Genomic DNA, 21,074 nt, shown 5'->3' on the forward strand with positions numbered 1-21,074 from the left:
TTCCCAAGAACATTATGCAATAACCCCCCCCACTCCCCCCACCCCCAGAAATAAAAAAAAATGGTTGGTTGGTGCTGAAGGTCAAGCACCACATCACTGTGCCTTTATTTTGGTTACAGAAGAAGCAATCTCAGGTTCTGGTAGTACCACGAATAGAGTACTAATCTGCTGACTTTGACAGGCTTCAAATGAAATGCGTCAATGTTAGAAGTGAGGACAGAACTGCTCATTTCCTGTTCCTAATTACGAGTGAAAGAAGTTAATGGACCGCAGATTTTCAGAAGAAAGTCAACTGTCCTACTCATTTTTGCCACGGAGTCCAAGACATTGCAAGAATTTCAAAACCTCTGAACTAGACTCAGAGGCCCGTGTAGGTTAGCCCTCTGGTTGCCACCATGGGGTTTGGAGTGCCATCCCCTGAACACATATCAATACATGGTAACATTTAGAAGTCTCAATCTTACTGAAATCTTTTCCAAAACAGAAGCGGCTCCGGACAGCACCACTTACGTTCAACACTTTAGGTTCAGGGAAGAGGGTCAAACACAAAGTGATGCTATCTTCAAATGGACTGGGACACTCAGAGTTAACTTGTTAAAAAATATATAACATTCTGCATTTTTTTAATGTAAATAAATTTGTCCTTTTTAACAGACAATTTTTAAATTACTTATCGTTCAGTAAAACTGACACTGCCCTTGCTCCTGGTGGAAGAACCTTATTTATCCTGTGGCCTTGAGAACCAATTCTCTCACTCCTAAAGGGCTCTAGACCTTCTTCTAGTCCTGACCCCTTAGTGAAATTGTCTTCTCTTATTGTTCTTTCCTTTTTTATATATAGTGTGTCCGTAAAGTCATGGTACACTTTTGACTGGTCACAGGAAAGCAACAAAAGATGATATAAATGTGAAATCTGCACTAAATAAAAGGAAAACCCTCCTAGTTTCTGTAGGATGATGTGGCAGCATGTGCGCATGCACAGATAATGACATAACACTGTGTATACAGTGGGGCAGCCCACGGCCATGCCAGTCGAGATGTGGACGGTACAGAGGAAAGTTCAGTGTGTTCTGTGGCTCGCTAAATTCGAATCCGTGACCAAAGTGCAAGGTGAATATCGGCGCATTTATAACGAAGCGCCACCACATAGGAATAACATAACTCGGTGGGATGAGCAGTTAAAGGAGACCGGCAGTTTGGTGGAGAAACCCCATTCTGGTAGGCCATCAGTCAGTGATGAGTCCATAGAGGCTATACGGGATAGCTACCTAAGGAGCCCTAAAAAATCTGTGCATGAGCCCACATCGAACTGCACTGAATAGGTATGAAACTGGGAGAGTTTTCCTTTTATTTGGTGCAGATTTCACATTTCTATCATCTTTTGTTGCTTTCCTGTGACGATCAAAAGTGCACCATGACTTTACGGACACACTGTATATCCCTTTGACAGCTAGCTGATTTGAAAAGCAAATCCTTGTTAATGTCATAATGGGTCCTGATGCTTCACATATACCCATTTTATAGGGATATCTTCAAGATAATTCCCAGATCCAAAGTAAATATTCTAAAGGTAAGGATTTCAGGGGAGAAAAAAAAGGAGTTGATAGAGATGTGTTTAGTAAAACAATCAAGTTCCCTTCTGATGCTTAGCAAATTACATCAATTCTAAGAGGACCCACCACACACAGGCCTTGCCCGGTTTCCTCTATCTGATGCTGATCTATGACCAAGAACAGGGGTCCCCAAACTACGGCCTGCGGGCCACATGCGGCCCCCTAAGGCCATTTATCTGGCCCCCGCCGCACTTCTGGAAGGGGCACCTCTTTCATAGGTGGTCAGTGGAGGAGCATAGTTTCCACTGAAATACTGGTCAGTTTGTTGATTTAAATTTACTTGTTTGTTATTTTAAATATTGTATTTCTTCCCATTTTGTTTTTTTACTTTAAAATAAGATATGTGCAGTGTGCATAGAGATTTGTTCATAGTTTTTTTTGTAGTCCAGCCCTCCAATGGTCTGAGGGACGGTGAACTGGCCCCCTGTGTAAAAAGTTTGGGGGCCCCTGACCAAGAAGAATGATGCATTTCTATTAAGAACGTATTTTTAATCCTGGCATTGTTCTAAATGTTCTGTAGCCCTGTCTCATTTAACCTCCACAGCAATCTCCAGAGAAAGGCCATTGTTTTCACCCCCATTTTATATTTGAGAATACTGAGGCTCTGAGTCACTAGACACGTTTCCTGAGTGACACAGCTGCCGCGTGTTGGTTCCGGGGCTCAGATCCCAGCAGTCCGGCTCCAGAATCTTACTTTGTTCTGGTACTTTCATGTAGTAAATTAGGTACCCTTTAAGGAGAATATCTTCGTACAAAAGACACACTTTTATTTTTGAGGTGATTGGCCATAAGTCCAATTACTTTTGCCTCACTTCATAAACTTGAAGTGCAGTCTCTAACCTCTTAGTGTCCTTTTAATTTTCACCCACATTTCTCAAAACCCTAAACAGGACCTGATCAGATTAACCGTCACTGAAAACAGAAGAGTATATGCTAGTAAGTCTAGAGAACTTTTCACATCAAGTCACCAGTTTGGGATCCTAGTTTTTATCTCCTCGAAGTGTTAGTTTTATTCAACAGCATGTCTTCCTATCAGTCAGGATAAAATTAAGAGAACAGCTTGCCTGACATTGATTTGTATTTAGATATATTGAAGTTCAGAAGATGAGCACTTATGCTAAACGTAATTCTCCAGCGATAGCTAATTTCTCCATCTTGACACTTGCTATGATTTGACATGAAGATCAATAAAGATTGCCATAAGACTCATCACACATATGAAGTTAACTTTAACAGTGGTCGTGGTGTTGATCACCATTAGTTTGTAAGTCCTAGAGGAGACAAAACATTCAAAGTCAAAGTATTCATTAACCCCAAAAAAAGAAAGAGAAAGTTTCCAGTAATTAAAGCATTGATCATATTTAACCTACTTTATTTCAATAAGAGATAACTTTATAATTTCTTTTATTTTTTCAATATATTGCATTTTTCTAGATGTCCATATACGTATACACATATGTATGTGTACATACACATATATACATATGCACACAGATATATGCACACTATAATCTATTCTTGAAAACTGGGCCAAAAAGAGGGATAAATGGTGATGGAAGGAGACTTGACTTGGGATGGTGAACACACAATACCATATACAGAGGATGTATTACAGGATTGCACACCTGAAACCTATCTATATAATTTTGATAACGAATGTCAGTCCAATAAATTCAATAAAAAAGAAAACAGAAAAAACCCACATTTTAAATCAAATATTTATTATAATTTTAAATGTCTAAGCCTTAATCAAGTCATCAGTATTTATTAATTATTGTACAAAGCCCTGAGGGGCATAAAACCCAAGTGAGACCAGAGACAGGGAGATGGGATGTTTGGGAAATGTATTCACAGCAAAGCTTTTTGGTCTTTTTTTTTTTTTTTTTTTTTTTTTTTCTCTTCCCTTTCAGGGAACAGCAGGAGGCAGGTGGACACTACCAAATTAAAGATGGGAGAGAGACCAGAGAGCACAGTTGAGCTGGGAGGGCTCTGAATGCCGGCAAAGAAAGCTTAGGTAACCAGGCTCAACTATGAGAATCTGGGGAGACTGAGCTATGAGCCGACACAATGCAATTTTGCTAGAGGTCTATTTGCACAGTTCTGAAGATAACACCATATATACATATGTGTGTGTGTATATATATATATATATATATATGGAGAGAGAGAGAGAGAGAGCTGGAAACAAGGAAAAGAAGAAAGAGGATTTTTCAACGTATCTACTAGGTAGTGAGTCACTTCAAATATGTCAATTCAAAGAGGAATTCTACAGGTCACCTTACTGTGAGCTGATGGCCTTCACTTCTCAACTTGGCCCAGCCCACTTCTGATCTTCATTAACCTTTTTAACTTCTGTCTTCTGTAACTTTTGGCCTCGGCAATCTTCTATTTGGCGATTTATTTTAACATTCTTGTGGGCTTCTCTCCTCCTTTCCCTTGGATTACCTGTACCGTGTCACCTGTATTTTGTTATAGGAAAGGAATCTTCCTTTGGGTGGCACTCTTGTCCTGCTGGCCCCAGAACTGCTGGAGAGACTCAATTAGGAGTTGAATTGAACTGAACAGAGTTGAATCCGGTGCATGACCTCCACCACTTGTAAACACAAAGCCACTGACCCTACTCCTTCCCTTCCTTTGAAATTCTCGAAAGCGCGCGCGCGCACACACACACACACACACACACACACACACACACACAGCAGCTTTAATAAAAATAGGAAGTATTAGGTACTATGAATGTGGCTCTTGACTCGGGGAGCTTGTATAACTCACCAGAGGAGAGACTGGGTCTCCCAGGGACGGACACCAAAGATCCAGCTGAAACAGTGTGAGTGGGAGTGGGGGGAGTAACTTGGACATGACTTCATGTTCTTACAACAGTTTGTAGCAAGAAGGAAAAAAATAGAAAAAGAAAGAAAGAAAGAAAAGGCAGCAACAGCGCCCTGAGCTCTTTATTAGCTTCAATTTCCAGTGTACAAACATCCTAATTCAGCTTACACAAATAGCCCACACACATTCCATCGCTGCAGGGGCTGTTCGCACTCCCGCTTCTCTCTGGCACCTCGTTCTTTAGCTTGTTCTTTCCCCGCCCCCCCCCCCCACCCTCCAGTCCTGTTTCTCCTTTTCTCCCCCTTATCACAGTTGTCCCAAAAGAAAACGTATCTATCTGCAAACGCCCCTTTAATCACGAATCACCATCAACGAAGCAAACCGGGTTTAAGTGGAAGCAGAGCCCTGAGTGGGCGTGCCGGGGTGGGTGTGCCTCCGCGCGCCGGATCCGCCCATCCTAGCGCGCGGCGACTGCGGTCAAATCCAAGTCCGCGCAGGGCAGAGACCGGGGCGCGGGGCAGGGACCGGGGTCCGGGACCGGCTGACTCCTGCAGCGGGTCTGCCGCCTGCTCCGCAGTCGGACCCAAGAAAGCAGACTCCCCTTAGGGCCCAGGAGCCCCGGCTCTTTCCAAGTGCCCTCCCTGCCCGAGGCCGGGGAGAAGCGAGGGGTGTGAAGGCGGAGCCACGGGGCTGGCACTTTCTCGCGAAGGTCCAGCCCTTGCCCATCTTCCTACTACCTTGGGGAGTTGGCACGGCCCGCGGGATCACCCTCTCCATGAAAGGCAGATGTCCCTTTAAGGTTTGCCTCGCAGACTGTGGACTTTAGCCTAAACACGGACCCGCGAAGCTGGCTTTATTTGTCCATGTCTCGGACAGAGCCTGGGAGGCTGCCAGGCACTTCAGAGAGCAGAAGCGCGAAGGGGCGGGCGGCGTGGCACTGCGTCTGGGATGTGACAAGCGTGGAGCGAACTTAGAGGCGTTGGTGGAAAACACGGGAAATCACTCTGCGCCTCCTGGACGACCCGCCTCGCGGGGCAGCGGCTGAGACCCACAGAGGCGCGCGAGCTGAGTGGCCCAGCGCGCGCGGCTCCCGCGCCCGGTCTTGTCGTGTCCTGCCCTGCGATCCAGCGCGTCCCCCAGCGCCGCGGCCACTCTGGCCATGGGCCCCCGGCTCGGTGCCCGCCCAGGGGCGGCTGTTGCCTGCGGCTGGCTCCTCACTGGTGAGTGACCCCGCCGCTCCACTTGAGCATCTCCGGCGCGCGGGGCCCGGGGATTGGAGAGGGAGGTGCGCGGAGCTGTAGCCGGGACTACAGGGGCAGCGCGGACCCACTGTCGGGCGCTTCGGGTCCTCTGGGCAGGTTGGGAGACGGAAAGGAGTGTGCTTGCGTCTTGCTTTTGGTCGGAATTAGTCTTTTAGACGTTTCACTACCTTCCACCCCACGGTAGGAGGGAGGCAGTGCTGAGAGCTTGACAAGGTAGAAACTAGCTTTTCAAATTCAAGTTGTTTTGACAATTTGCACGGTTTGTGAAGACTTGGCTGTGGGGCTTCCCCCCACCCCTTCTTTGGGAAGGAGGTAACTAGAGGGCGCCTGACTTGAAGACAAAGTTCCTACCCTCAGGTTGCTCAAGGCGGGGCAGGACTGCACTTTCTGGCTGTCAAGTATCCCAGACTTTTCTGCGGCACAGGAAGAGGGGAAAGGAGAAGGCCAAGCTGCTCCTTGCCCTGAAGTGTGTCCAGGAGGAGGAGCTTTTTGAAATTGACGAAGGAATAGAGAACATGCACTCTGTAAATATTACAGAGCTGACTTTTAAAAAATGCAAAAATAGTATTGTTATTTGTGTATAAATAGGTGTTTTTGAGGAGAGGCTTAAAAAACAGTGGAGATGCAGAATTATATTCATTTAGAAAAAGGTTGGAGCCTAGTGTTTTCCAAGATTTTCCAAATGATTAACCCCTGGGTTATTTTGTTTTGTTTTTAACCAGTTATTGAATGAGAAGGAAAAGTAGTAATAGTGATAGAAGGCAGATGGGTGCAGTTTTGTGGGGTTCTTTTTAATGACCTGATTAATGGCTTAATTGATCGTAATTGTTGACTTTAGCATATATCATCAGTATTCAATTGTCTAGTGTCTTCAGTGCTGGCATGCTTAGTTTATTAGTACTAGTTAATTCATTTAGCATTTTACCACTAACAATGGGGGTGATCCAGCCGGTTTAGCCAGGGTTAGATGGCCAAGCATTGTTAACCTTTAAGATCACTTAGAAATGGATTATCTGCAAGCAGAGTTGTTTGTTTTTTGGGTTGTTTTTTTTGTTTTGTTTTGTTTTTTTGAGATGCTGTAAAGAAGTTAATTATGAGCTACTGACTTTTCATCTAAACATTTCCCACTACTCAGGAAATGTCCAGTAACCCAAACAGTGATAACCCCTGAACTGCTCTAGAGACAGTAGTGAGTGGTTTAATTTATCAGCTACTGTCACTGCCCTTTACACATTTGACCTGTGATGCTTCTTTCAGCTCAAATTTTTTTGGAGGTCCCTTGCCTGTATTTGCTATGAAAAATCTGAATAGCCTACTGAGTATGCACATACTACTTCCTTTTCACTTTACCAAATAAGTAGTAATGAATGCAGAAATGATCAAATGATATTTGCATACCCTCTAAAAACACAAAAAGGAGGCTTAAAAAAATAAAGGTTAAGAAGTTACAATTCCATATATATTATTTATATTAATTTTATTATGTATACCTATAATTATTTCTATATTTACATATAAATATAGAAGTGTTTTTTGAGGTCTGCTGTTTTATTTCTCCATGCCTAAAACTGTCACAAGTTACATCCTGTGGGTTTTCTGCAATCATTGTGGTAATGTGCCTTTCTGAAGCCAGGAAGGGATTTAAAGGAAAATAGTGCAGGGATATTTCAAAATTATAACAGTTAAGTCCCTTTTGTGTGTGTCTATGCGCATATATCTCTATGGTACTCAATCATATTGAAATTTCAAATCTAAAAAATTACTGTGTGAGAATCCAGTTTCCTCATATGTGCTGTATGTGTGCCCATTTATTTCACCATGCAAGGATCTGAAAATTGACTTCTTCCTTTTCTTTGCTGGTTTCCAGTGAGTCAATATATCGTCAGTTTCCTTGGAACCTGCTCACCAGGGCAGAGAGTCCACCCCTCACCCCACTCATGCGCACTGCTGTAGAGAGAGCTCTTCCCATCTCCAGTCTGAGCCCAACCTCTCATCTACCTTGCTAACAAGTAGTTTCCACTATATCTTAGTCTTCAGTCAGAAAAACTTTGGTGGTTCTTTGTTGTCTTTAGATAAAACCCAGAATTTTCAACTGACCGTTCCAGGTTTGCCCTGATCTAGCACCCTTGATCTCCTTCGACCCTTCTATCAGTTTCCTGTTGCTGTTGTAACAAATTGTCACAGATCATTTGGTTTAAAACAAGACAGATTCACTAGCCGGTATCTCTATGGTACTCAATCATATTGAAATTTCAAATCTAAAAAGTTACTGTGTGAGAATCCAGTTTCCTCATATGTGCCGTATGTGTGCCCATTTATTTCACCATGCAAGGATCTGAAAATTGACTTCTTCTCTTTCTTTGCTGGTTTCCAGTGAGTCAATATATTGTCAGCTTCCTTGGAACTGTAGTCAGAAATCCTTCCTTCTGTAGTCAGAAGTCCCACCGGGCTAAAACTGGGGGTCAGCAGAGGCGTGTTTCTTCAGAGGCTGTGGGGGAGAATCCAGGACAGGCTTCCAGAGGCTACCTGCACTGCATGGCTTGTGGCTCCGTCCTCCGCTGCACAGCCAGCAGAGGAGCATCTTCTGATTGCCCCCTCTGATGCAGTTTAATTGTCACAGTTCCTTCCCTGACTCCAACTCTGCTGCCTGCTTCTCCTAAGGATCCTTCTTGTTACCTTGGGCCCACCTGAGACATCCGGGCTCATCTCCCCATCTCAGGACCCTCAATTCAATCACAGGTGCTGAGCCCCCTTTGCCCTGTGAGGCAGCATACTCACAGCTTCCAGGGACTGGGACATGGTCATCTTTGGGAGACCATTGTTCCGCGTATTAAAACCCCTGAACATCAGCTTCCCACGAAAGCAGTCCTATTTCCTTACTTTGCCCACAATCCTCTTACTACTGACTTTGTCATGGTGGATATGATCTTGTTGTTTTATGCACGAAAAAAAAAAATCCACTCTTCTTTCCCAGCACCCACTGCCATCAAACAAACTCTCTACCTTTCAAAACTGGGTTTACATTCTCAACAACAAACTACCACCATCCCAATAAATTTCCATTAGGTTTAGGACTATCTTGTATTAGTGTTTTCCAATATTTAAAAATGATTCGTTAGGAAAAATATCCTCCCTGATGTCCAAATAAAGTCGTTATTGTTATTTTCTGTATGTCAAAGTACCAGCAAGCAACTAGTGGCACATATAAAGGACATAACTAAAGAAAGTTTAATAGAAGGACTGTTGACAGAGGGACTGACAAGGTAGAGAGCACCTAAGGACAGGAGGGAGAAGAGCAATTACTGAGTCTGGCCTGAGGAGGGAGCCCTGTCTGCCTGACCTAGAACTGGAGCAGCAGGACGGGGTCCTTTGGGCTAGAGCTCTGGCCTAGGAGGAGGAAGGCAGCTCCTGCCCAAGCTGAAGCCCAGCAGGGAGGGAGCAGGGGAAACGCATGCTCCGTTTCCTCCCATTCTCTTAATTTGGTGTTAGGCTCTCCCACTGGTCATGTCCAAGTGGCAGAATTCACCTCCCAGGGGACCAAGGTCAAACAGACAACAGAGAAAATGTAACAACTTAATGATGGGCAGGCACATATTTAGTATTGTGTGAGCCTCTGTGCCGAGAACTTTAACTGTGTTATTTCACTTCAATCTTAGAAAAAGGGACAATTTTGGAATGATGATCAATATTGTAGAGATAAACCGAAGAGGTTAATTTATCCAAACTCCCACAACTAGTAAATGGCAAATCCTATGCTCAGCTCAGACCTTTGTCCTCAAATCTCATGCTCTAAAATAATACGCCACCTAGGCTGTCTAAATGTAAGTCCATTTCCTTCCCACCCAACCCTTTCAACGTTAAATCCAAGAGTTGTCTAAAAAGGCTTTGATAACTGTCAAATGAATGATGCAAGCGAGTCTGTTATTTTCATGGCTTTTAGGTATATAGTGAAATCAGATGATTTCTTACTACTCTACTCAAATGAGAGTACTATCTTTGGTTATTAGGAATATAAATATAGAATGCCCCCCTCCCCCAGTTAAGTTATAGGTCTCTCCTTCCTAGAAACATTTTAGTTAGCCTAGAAGGCAGGGTCTTCTGTCGTGACTTCCTTCACAGGCAAGATTTCTTTTCCTATTCGAAATGAAGTCCAGTGGGCACAATGGCTGAACAGGGGAGGGAGTCAGCCACTTCCCTGTAACAAAAATAGGACCTCCAGTGGCTTTCAATGTATTGTCAGGAATGACAGAAGATGGTGGAACTCTTCCATCATGATGATATCAGTAAAGGCAGTGGTAAACTCACAGGACTTTTGTTGATCTGTTTCCTTAACTAGTAGGCAGTGGGGATGTCAATGAGATACACATGTGGACCTAGTTGGCCTATTTTTCTTACCTGATGCTGTTCTGATGCCTGGGCTCCTGGGCCACAGCTGGCAGCTATGGATCAGACTTCGTGGGTGGAAGCTCCCCAGCCTGTGTTTCTCCTCCTCCATCCAACACACTTCCCACCGGATTTTAAACTCGATGAACTTTCATGTGCCCTTTATAATAAACATTTTATAAGATAAAGCAGCTTATGTTTAAAATCAAAATGCTATTTTTTTTTAACCTACACTGTTCTGTGGTATGAAACACAAAATAGGGTTATTTGAACTCATGTTAAAAACTTGAGAAGAAAGATATCTGCAATGGTTACCATGATGATACTAGAGCCAGACTACATTGCTTATTCAGAGCAGTCCGTGACTGGAGAACTGTATTCGCTCTCAAAGCAAGTACAGTATCAAGGCATGGAAATGAGCTGAACATAGTCCTGTCCTCGCGATTATTGAGCGGCCATCAGCCCCTCTGTTGTGCCAATTCTCTGATGTCGCCGGGGCATGGCTGGCTTAAGTTTTTCACACTGCTGCTGCCCCTCAAGTCCCCACATGAATGTCATTTCCAAGAAACCTACAGGACTAAATTGGACCCCCTCCCCCAGAGACCCAAAAACCTTTGCTTCTACTACATACCACATGATAGTATAATTAAATATCTAGTTGTCTTTCCAGCTTGCTGTATGTTCTGTGAGAGGAGGGCCTTTGTTAATTATCCATAGCATCTAACAATAACACTTAATCATTTGTTATTGGATGAATCGTGAAATAGACTATAGACAAACTCATAAAATCCTTAAGGGATCAGCTTGTCCCCTTTAATTATAGTTCTGCACCTGGAATATATATATTTACCCAGTCATATCTGATTGAATGGAAGCTACCATCAATTGAATAATGCACCATAATGTAATCACTGCTAAGAAAGGAAAACGCTGCCAATCAGATTATAACCTCAAGACAGTTAGATGCCTCCTAGCGCCAGAGATGTTGAAATGTGGGACAGTGTGCATCTGATAATTACAATAATCAATAACAGAGAGGACACCTACATGATCATTTTCTATCACAGTTCTTTATATTTTTAGAAACAGTATCATAAGATTTGAAACATATTCCTTCTGGATACAAATGACATTGCTTCTGGCTACATTACCCCTCTCCTCCGTTCTCTTTTCGGAGCCAAACTTCTGACTCTGACTCTGATTCTGGGCTAATGGCCCCTTTGGCACCAGCAGCCTCAACAGATCCTAAGAACAGAGCTTCCTCTAAATACCTTTAACAGGAAGCCTCCGGGAAAAGGTGACAATAAAGCAATCACAAAAATGTTCCCTTTACACAAGATCAGTGAGTCTGGTTTTGGCAAACCCTAATTTTTGTCATATCAGTGCTTAAGGCCAGGGCTGTGTATATATGAAGGGATCTAATTCTTATCTAATATCTTCTGCAATTTAAAAAAATTAAAAATGTCAACTAAGCCTTTAAAGGAGATTGAAGTGTCTGAGCTGGTTGGTGTGAAGAATTCACTTTAGCGATAACACATTAATACTGTTTTATTGAAACAGTAGGTCTCTATAAATAGAACAAGTGAGAAGTCTGAGTTGAAAAATCACTGTGATTCAGATATTGAAATGAATGGAGATACATGCTTTGTATGAATTATCGGAGATTGGCTGAAATAAATGCAAATGCTTACATTTCAATAAGGCGCTAAATCATATTAGAATGTCAAATGATTAAGATGATTAAAATCCACATATTTTGTTTGACCTGTGGTGGTGCAGTGGATAATGCATGGACCTGCAATGCTGAAGGCACCAGTTGGAAACCCCAGGTTTGCCCAATCAGGCATATAAGAGAAGCAAGAGTTGATAATTCCTACTTCTAGCCCCATTTCTCTCTCTCAAATCAATAATATTTTTTTTAAATCTGCATATTTTATTGTAAATTCCACTAGTAGTCTAAATACAAATTACAAATTACAGTGTACTTTCAAAATTATTTTATTAGGTATACTTTGTTTGCTAAATACAAAAACTTGAAAATACATTGAAATTGACCAGACCTTAAAATTATACATTTTATGGTAATCTTTTTGGTAAAATGATCCTGTAATGCACAAGGACACATACAAATAGAAACACACCCATGCCCACATCCCTCCTCACACTTTTGTTGATAAGATGTTGTTTATTTGCTAGGAGGTTTGGTATTGTTTGGTGACAATTGCAAGTACGTATTTTTTTTTTTTTTTTGTATTTTTCTGAAGCTGGAAACGGGGAGAGACAGTCAGACAGACTCCCGCATGCGCCCGGCCGGGATCCACCGGCACACCCACCAGGGGTGATGCTCTGCCCACCAGGGGGCGATGCTCTGCCCCTCCTGGGTGTGGCTCTGCCGTGACCAGAGCCACTCCAGCGCCTGGGGCAGAGGCCAAGGAGCCATCCCCAGCGCCCGGGCCATCTTTGCTCCAATGGAGCCTCGGCTGCGGGAGGGGAAGAGAGAGACAGAGAGGAAGGGGGGGGGGTGGAGAAGCAAATGGGCTCTTCTCCTATGTGCCCTGGCCAGGAATTGAACCCGGGTCCCCCGCACGCCAGGCCAACGCTCTACCACTGAGTCAACCGGCCAGGGCCACAAGTACGTATTTTAATCACAGGAAATTTAGATAGTACAGGAGTACAACAAGTTCCTTTAAAAAATTAAACTTTCCCTTTTCCTTTTTCTCTTTTAATTAGCTGAATAATCCTCCCAGGGATCCACTTAGCTTGGCGTCCAGAGGTTCCATGGGCATCTTTTTACAATCTGAGATTAGCACAGTCTCTGTAAATAAACAATTGCATTTATTGCTAAATACTCATAACCAGAGCTCTGGCTACTTATTCTGTAAAAATCATTTTCTTTTTCAAACCATGTATAATAAAAGTAATTGTTATACATTATTTTAAAAGATTTTAAGATCTTTCCTTTAGTAAAATGTGTCTAAAATAATCATTTTTCTTATCCAAGCAGAGATATCTCAAAAACTGAAATAGTTTTGTAGAAACTTATCATAAGAGCAATCTTCTTTTTAACTGTTTAGTAACATTATACAGCAGAATGTAATTTCCTCATTTTAAGATGTCAGTGATAAACAAATTAAAACTTCTGAATTACAGGTGAACTAACAACCACTCGTATTTTCACGGAATAACTGTGATTGTGTATTAGTTGTTGTGCTGGGTTCCGGGACACACACACAAATCAAAGCTGGTCCCTGCCCTTAGAAGGCTCACAGCCCAAGGGAAGCGATGGACAAGCAAAGAAGCTGTACTGGGAATAGGCTCAAGGAGCACCAAGAAGAGGAAGGAAAAGATTAGTTTGTGCTGTAGGAGAGCAAGCATTGCAAATAAATACACGAGAAAATCAGGAAAGTTTATACAGCACCTACTGTGTGAAGCCCAGGGTATTCAAACAAGATTTTTATCTTTCAGGAGCCCATAATCCCTGCTGCTGATTTACAAACCATTTTGAATATACTGTAATGGGGAGAAGGATTATAATACAATACACCAGTGAGATACACAAACTACTGTATGCAGCAGGACTGACCTCGGTTTCTCTGGAGAAGAGGTCCTAGTATAAATGAATGCACCCAACAGATGATCCATCAGTCAACTTTGTTGAACCTGTTTTTCTTCCCAAGGCTGAATAATGATGATCCTGTTAAAGGGAGCTCTTCCCCCTCGCTATGTGATCCAAATTTCTAGCTTCAAGTCCAGCACTCTTAGAGATTTACCACAGTACCTTGCATGTTTCTGCAGCTCTGCAGTGTACAAGTACTAGCACTTCATAAGGGCTGTCAAATGAGAGAGGCAGCACAAATAATCTCACCATGCAGAATAGAAACTTTTATGTTAATAGAAGTTAGAAGAATTTATTTCAAGTTGCTATACTCTAACTAGAAAAAAACCAGAACTCTGGTCTGCCAACTCTTGTGGGGCAAGTATTAAACTTAGTATCAATCTTTTACAGTTAAAATGGGCCTTAGGAAGATTCATAATCAAAAGGTGTAATAATCAAAATTGAAAATAAATGTGTTAGGGTGAGATGATGGGTATTTTAATATATAAAGACTTTGAAGCATAATTTTTACTATTAAAACAATGTTAATTGAATTCAGTTTCTTCATTCTTAAGTAAAAGAAACTGAGTCTTTTTTTTAAAGAAACTGAGTTTCAAAAAGACCAAGTATTGCCAAAAGTTACAGAAAAACAACTGACAAGGTAAGAATTGCAATCCAAGAGGCTTGACTTGTAGCTCAATTCTTTTTTTCAAACACTAAAACTACATCAAAAGCAAAATTGGAAAATTTTGGAGGTAATAACACTTTTTTTTTCCTTCTGGAGAGATTAATCTGAATAAAATGTTACAGAAAAAAATAGATACAAAGTTACCCATGTAAAGGTTTCTGTTTTCAAAGAACCATTAAATAACTATGAAATTAGAATTTAAAGCTCCAGAGCTAAATCATAGTCTTTTCCTTGTGAACTCATGATTTTGCTTGTTTCCGTAAAGAAGGAAAATAACATATGCTGCTGTATGCCAGTAGCTATAGCAATTCTAAAGTAAATTACTTTTTAAACTATTAAATTCAGTGAACAGTAGTTGATAACAATATCAGTGCCTTAAGAACTGCCTGTGATAGTGTTCACACAGCTGCCACACTTTACACCTGACCCAGGCAGCTGCTCATCCATAGATGACTCCCTACTGTGTGCCAGGCACCTGTCAAGGGTCAGTGGAGGGGTCCACTCAGAGTGGAGCAAGGAAGAAAAGATACATATTCCAATGACTACCATGTATGGTTTCAAATTAGAGATAACATTCAAGCTGGCCCTTCAAGATAAGTAGGATTTATAGAAGCAGAGGTGAGAGGGAGCCACATTTTAAACAGAATGGCATGTGCTGAGGCAGCCAATTAGAACATTCCCAGGATGCACTGGGAACAAAGGTTCTCCCACAGTGGAACAGAGGGTGCTAGCGAGGACACGCAGGGAACACAGCTTGGAAGGCTAGATCATGGAGGCCTTAAATGCCAGACACTGCATTTTAATGAACAGGAACGGAAACTCCAAAGGACTCAAATAAAAGTGTAATGATTGGTTTAGAAATACTAAGTTATGCCTGACCTGTGGTGGCGCAGTGGATAAAGCCTGGACCTGGAATGCAGAGGTCACCAGTTCAAAACCTTGGGCTTTGCCCGACAAGGCATTTATGGGAAGTGAAGGTTCCTGCTCCTCCTCTTCTCTCTCTCTCCTCCCTCCCTCTCTCTCTCTCTCTCCCTCCCTCTCTCTCTCTCTCTCTCTCTCTTCCCTCTCTAAAATGAATAAAAATAAAATCTTAAAAAAATACTAAGTTAATACAAAATCTGGGAGAAAACATCTGATCATTCAACAATAAGCTCCATTTACCAAAAAGAAAAAAAAAAGTGTTAAAGATGTTTCAGATCAAACAGTAATTCTATGAAAAACTTAATAGTATGTTCAATCTCTGAAGCACATTTCTATTTAAAAAGATGAGCCAAAGAGGTTTGCCTCATAATTTAAATACATTTTTAAAAAAGGAACCATAGAATTAACAGATAATGTGAATTTTCCACAGGTTTTTTTTTCTTTTTAAGAGCAGTTTTAACTCTATAGAAAAGTTAAGCAGAAAATAAGGAGTTCCCATATAATCTACCCTCCGCTACACGTTACTACCTTGCATTAGTATAGTGCATTTGTGACAACTGATGAACCAATAGTGATACGTTATTGTAAAATAAAGCCCATAGTTTCTATCTGTGTGCATTTCTATGGGTTTTGGCAAATGCAGGTCATATAGCCACTCTTAGTTTCTAGAATGTCATATAGTTGGAATATATAGTATGTAGCCTTTTCAGGATAGCATGTCTTTCCTTTTCAACTCGTCTGATCATGCCAATAAAACAGCTCTGTCATGACCATCAATGATATCAGTGATCCTTGTTAGGTCTTGTATTTGACCTTTGAGCATCATCTGACTCAGTAGGTTGCTGCCTTCTCAGGACTCCCCACTTTCATAGTCCCCCTTCCACCCAACCAGCTGTGCCCTCATTTTTCTTTGACCATTTCTCCTTGGCTACCTAATTTTAAATTCCAACTCTATGTTGATAACCTCTATACTTATTTCCCTCATGAACTCCGGGCCCTATGCCACAGCCAGTGTCCTATGCTACGGCCACAGCTCTACGTAAGTCTGTCACCTCACACAGAACATTCCAGATGGACTCCTCATCCTCACAACACCCTGTCCCCCACTCCACCACTTATCTCTGTGAATTCTAATTCCAGCCTTCCATTCTCTGGTCCAAAATATTGGAGTTGTGATATTTTAGAAAAACTAGGTGCACCCAAAGGAGGTCCACCCACCTTTTGTCTATGTTATCCACCATTTAAAATGTAGAAATACTTGTGTCTTTTCCTAAAGCAGGCTATTGGGTCTTTCTCAAGGAGTGTAATGGTGACCAAGGCTGGGCAAAAGGAAAACTGTTGAAAAGACTATAAAGACTTTTTAAAAAGTGATCAAAGAGCAAAGAAGGGAACGGTGCCTCACATCCTCTAGGGTGGTTTTGTTCAAACTGTCAAGGTGACAGTTGCGGGAAGTGGCAGTGGTTAACAGCACCTGACTTGTGGTGCAGAGATGATTCAAGCATCCATAGGTAGCAGCAGGAGCGGAAAGCAGAGAGGGTGTGGCATTAGGCAGGTCTGAGTTTTAACATTGGTTCTGTGATCTTGGACTCCACTTCTTAACTGCTCTGGAGTTCATTTTTGAATCTATAAAATGAGGATAACAAATATTGGCCTTACCGATGAGTAGAAAGAGCATAGGAAAGTACCTGGTGAATGACATAGCTCTTCAGTGAAAAGCTAACATTTTATTAAGACCCTACTGTGTGCTCTCACTGTGACTCTGCAGGTTTTAACCCCTGTCTGACTTTGGAGAGAGGTGAATTGTCTTTAGAAAGATGATCAAGGAGAACCTCAAAGTATCTGGACTCCCTACTCCACCACCACCACCACCACCACACTTTCTCTCCCTCCCTCCTTCCTTCTCTCTTCCACTTAGGAATTCTAAGATATATTGTTTTTTGGAGAGGCAGACCATCTTCACGCTTTAGGGTGATCAGTTCCTGGCTCCTGAAAAGCTAGATTCTCTCAAAAGTGGAAGGAGAAGCCATGTGAGTTAGGAACTGATTAGGGCACTGAGGGACACAGGAAGGCCCGCAAAGAAGAGGGAGGGAGACAAGAGGCCACAAAGCAGACTGCAGTTCTAATTTGCGCTAGAGTTTCAGAGGGGACCTTTGTGTCCCCTGATAATCTCTGAGGAAGATAACTGACACTTGAGTATTAGGATTTGTGCCAAAGTCAGATTCCTCCCTCTCAGCTCTGTCTCCCCACTTCAGGGTGACAATGCCACACACAACAGGATAGGAAAGATAAAGAATGAGGAGTGTGCATAGGCCACCTCTGTCTTCCATCCGGTTTTCACTCTCAAGAAAGCTCTGCTGGGCTTTTTCTCTTCACTGGTCTTTTTAAGAGGCAGTGCCCAACTCTCAAACCTGCCCTTCCCCAAGAAATGTCTAGTGATTTAGCATTGTCTTTCAATCCCATCCCGTAGTTGTCAGATCCGGTTGGCGGGTCCTGCTGGCGCAGCTGTTGCCCACCTTCCCAAATCTCAGGCTGGGGGAGGCGGCACAGGTCCCGCCCCGGCGCCGGGGACCCAGCCCCACCCTAAACTGTCGCCTGCAGCCGCGGTGGGGGCTGAGGCTGCCCGTCGTGGGTCCTGGGGTCCCAGACCCGGAGACCAGTGACCGCGAGGCCGACCCAGGGCAGCTGCGCGGTGGCCCCGGGGCCGCACGTGGGTCCGGCCGAGCGGGCGCAACTGGCGGGGCCCGCGCACGTGGCCGCAGCCCTGCCTCCTCTCCCCGCCAGCCGCGTCTGAAGGTCCGTGCTGCGGGCGTCCTAGGGCCGGCGAGGGGTGACGCAAAGCGTGTTGTGGCACTGTGGAGCCAGTGCATTTCCGTTTTCGATTAGTTTTGAAACCGGACTGACCCGCAGGGAGAAGGGGCGAGTGGCAACTGCATGCAGCTCAAAAAAAAAAAAAAAAGCATTTTCACTCACAGACCCCCGATTCTCCACGCACAGGAATGGAGAGGAAACGCTAGGAAGCGAGAGTTGAGCATCAAAATCAAGAACTGCAGGGATCTCGCCCGACTCCCTTAAGGGGCTGACGGGCAGGAGCACCTCCTCCCCCCCTGCACACACTGCGCCTGCGCACGCACAGGCTAAGGCCCCGCCCTCCCGCGGAAGTCCGACGTGCAGCAAGGGGGGCTCAGGGGACGCAGGCTGCGCATGCGCCCTCATTGCATCAGCCCCCTGGCTCGGTGCTGGCGGCAGCTGCAGTCGCGGACGTGATCTTGTTCTGCAAGGTGTTTTTCGTGCCCTTTTGTCGCTGCGCACTGCGAGAGTGAGAAAGGTAGGACCGGAGGGCGTGTTCTCCTCGGCTGCTTGGGTCGGAGTTCGTCTTTCCTTCCCGCTACCAAGTACCTGTAGGAACCTGGCAGAGCGACCCCGCCCCCTGCCCTGATCCCATCCCCTCCCCTCCCTGCCCCCTCCCGTGGGGACCCCCGGTCCCCCGGCACCATGAAGCTCGTAAGGAAGGACATTGAGAAGGACAACGCGGGCCAGGTGACCCTGGTCCCCGAGGAGCCCGAGGATATGTGGCACACCTACAACCTGGTGCAGGTGGGTGACAGCCTGCGCGCCTCCACCATCCGCAAGGTGCAGACAGAGTCGTCCACGGGCAGCGTGGGCAGCAACCGCGTGCGCACCACGCTTACGCTGTGCGTGGAGGCCATCGACTTCGACTCGCAGGCCTGCCAGCTGCGGGTCAAGGGCACCAACATCCAGGAGAACGAGTATGTCAAGATGGGCGCTTATCACACCATCGAGCTGGAGCCCAACCGCCAGTTCACCCTAGCCAAGAAGCAGTGGGACAGCGTGGTCCTGGAGCGCATCGAGCAGGCCTGCGACCCGGCCTGGAGCGCAGACGTGGCGGCTGTGGTCATGCAGGAGGGCCTCGCCCACGTCTGCCTGGTCACGCCCAGCATGACCCTCACTCGGGCCAAGGTGGAGGTGAACATCCCCAGGAAGCGCAGAGGGAACTGCTCCCAGCACGACCGGGCCCTGGAGCGCTTCTATGAGCAGGTGGTCCAGGCCATCCAGCGCCACGTCCACTTCGATGTGGTCAAGTGTGTCCTGGTGGCCAGCCCGGGCTTTGTGCGGGAGCAGTTCTGCGACTACATGTTTCAGCAGGCGGTGAAGACGGACAACAAGGTGCTCCTGGAGAACCGGTCCAAATTCCTGCAGGTAGGGTGTCTTCTCCCCCAGGGACAGAGGGTTTTGTCCAAACCATTCTTAAAGCTTCAGAACTGGAAAAACACAAGAGGAAGTCTTTGTTAGACTGGGATTGTAAGTGATGAAATGGAAAGAGAGCTCATGCATAGCTAGCAGGTTTGTACAATAAACATGGCTTAAGTCCGTGCACATGTATTAGCCTTATTGGTGCCTTGGGCTTTAGGTCAATATGGGCTGGTAATATGGGTGCTGTGCTTAGAGATTCTTTTGTCTAATTTTTATCATTGTGGTTGCAGGTCCATGCCTCCTCTGGACACAAGTACTCCCTGAAAGAGGTCCTTTGTGACCCGACGGTGGCCAGCCGCCTTTCAGACACTAAAGCAGCTGGGGAAGTCAAAGCGTTGGATGACTTCTACAAAATGTTACAGCATGAACCCGACCGGGCTTTCTATGGACTCAAGCAGGTGGAGAAGGCCAATGAGGCCCTGGCCATTGACACATTGCTCATCAGCGACGAGCTCTTCAGGCATCAGGATGTGGCCACTCGGAGCCGGTACGTGCGGCTGGTGGACAGCGTGAAGGAGAACGCGGGCACTGTTAGGATATTCTCCAGCCTTCACGTGTCTGGAGAACAGCTCAGCCAGTTGACTGGGGTGGCGGCCATTCTCCGCTTCCCTGTTCCCGAACTATCGGACCAAGAGGATGAGTCCAGTTCTGAAGAAGATGAATGATTGGAAGTCTTAATAGAGACAGCCGCAGGCCTCCTTAACTCACTTCTCAGCATCTTTGTGACGGGAGGCTGCAAGGGCGGCGCTCTGTGATTCTGACAGGGATCGGTCACACTAGGCATCTTGTGACTGGCAGGATGTGTATTTAAAATGAAACAATAAATTAAAAAGGAAACAGTTGCCATGTACTACCATTTTTATTTCTTAGTAGGATAATTTTATCTAGGAATTATGAGTTACTTGTAGTACTTAGAAATGTTTTGTGTATTGAATAAGAATCCCTATATGTCTTTGGGCTGGATCATAAAATCCCATAGTTCATGCTTTGAAGTCCTTTTCCTTAGGAAACCTTTTCAATATTTCATTATCCTCAGTTTCCATTGCTTGTGTGATTTCTGCACAGTGCTCTTGCGCTGTTTTAATCCTTTTCTCCCCACTGCTCCTACTCTGCATTTTAAATTTTTCTTTTAAATGTATTTACTGTTTTAAATGAGAGTGGAAGAATAGACTTTTCTCAAAGACAAGTTTAAATTTTTCTTTTTTTCCCCCTTCCCTTAAGGGACTTTGTTGAACCAATTATGTGAGAATTAAACTCTTGGGTTTTCTTTGGTTAAAATTGATCATGTCTGTCTTAGAGAGGCACTCCGTTAATTCTTTGTAAATCTTGGAGCTTTGATCTGTCACTGAGTCCTGAGGAGCATTCTCTTTGAGTTGTCCTTATTTTAACATGAGGCTGAGGGGTGTGATTTACTGTTGGATGGCTACCTGATGGCCAGGCAGGAAGGACGCCCCAGTCTGGGCTCACTTTCTTGCACTGCCTCACTGTGTTGATTTTTGGCCTGTCGTAGTG

General features: G+C 44.4%; 2 protein-coding genes across 2 annotated transcripts in view; both read left to right on the top strand.

The window, feature by feature from the left end:
- The first annotated feature begins 5,525 nt into the window (after positions 1-5,525).
- Positions 5,526-21,074, top strand: part of ITGA1 (integrin subunit alpha 1) — a 183,594-nt gene continuing 168,045 nt past the window's right edge. The window contains exon 1 of the mRNA XM_066240685.1: positions 5,526-5,661. Coding sequence (XP_066096782.1) covers positions 5,601-5,661 — 61 coding nt within the window. The 5' untranslated portion in view covers positions 5,526-5,600. The remainder of the gene's footprint in view (positions 5,662-21,074) is intronic.
- On the top strand, positions 18,519-20,397 carry PELO (pelota mRNA surveillance and ribosome rescue factor). Its single transcript, XM_066240700.1, has 2 exons — positions 18,519-19,508; positions 19,793-20,397. Exons 1-2 carry the CDS (start codon positions 18,783-18,785, stop codon positions 20,225-20,227), a joined length of 1,161 nt encoding a protein of 386 aa, XP_066096797.1. The 5' UTR covers positions 18,519-18,782; the 3' UTR covers positions 20,228-20,397.

The sequence above is a fragment of the Saccopteryx bilineata genome, chromosome 1 (assembly GCF_036850765.1).
Source record: "Saccopteryx bilineata isolate mSacBil1 chromosome 1, mSacBil1_pri_phased_curated, whole genome shotgun sequence".
NCBI classification, from domain to species: Eukaryota; Metazoa; Chordata; class Mammalia; order Chiroptera; family Emballonuridae; genus Saccopteryx; species Saccopteryx bilineata.

Coding starts and splice junctions, on each gene's coding strand:
- PELO (XM_066240700.1), top strand. CDS start 18,783: ATGAAGCTCGTAAGGAAGGACATTGAGAAGGACAACGCGGGCCAGGTG. Junction 19,509..19,792: donor ACCGGTCCAAATTCCTGCAG/GTAGGGTGTCTT, acceptor TTGTGGTTGCAG/GTCCATGCCTCCTCTGGACA.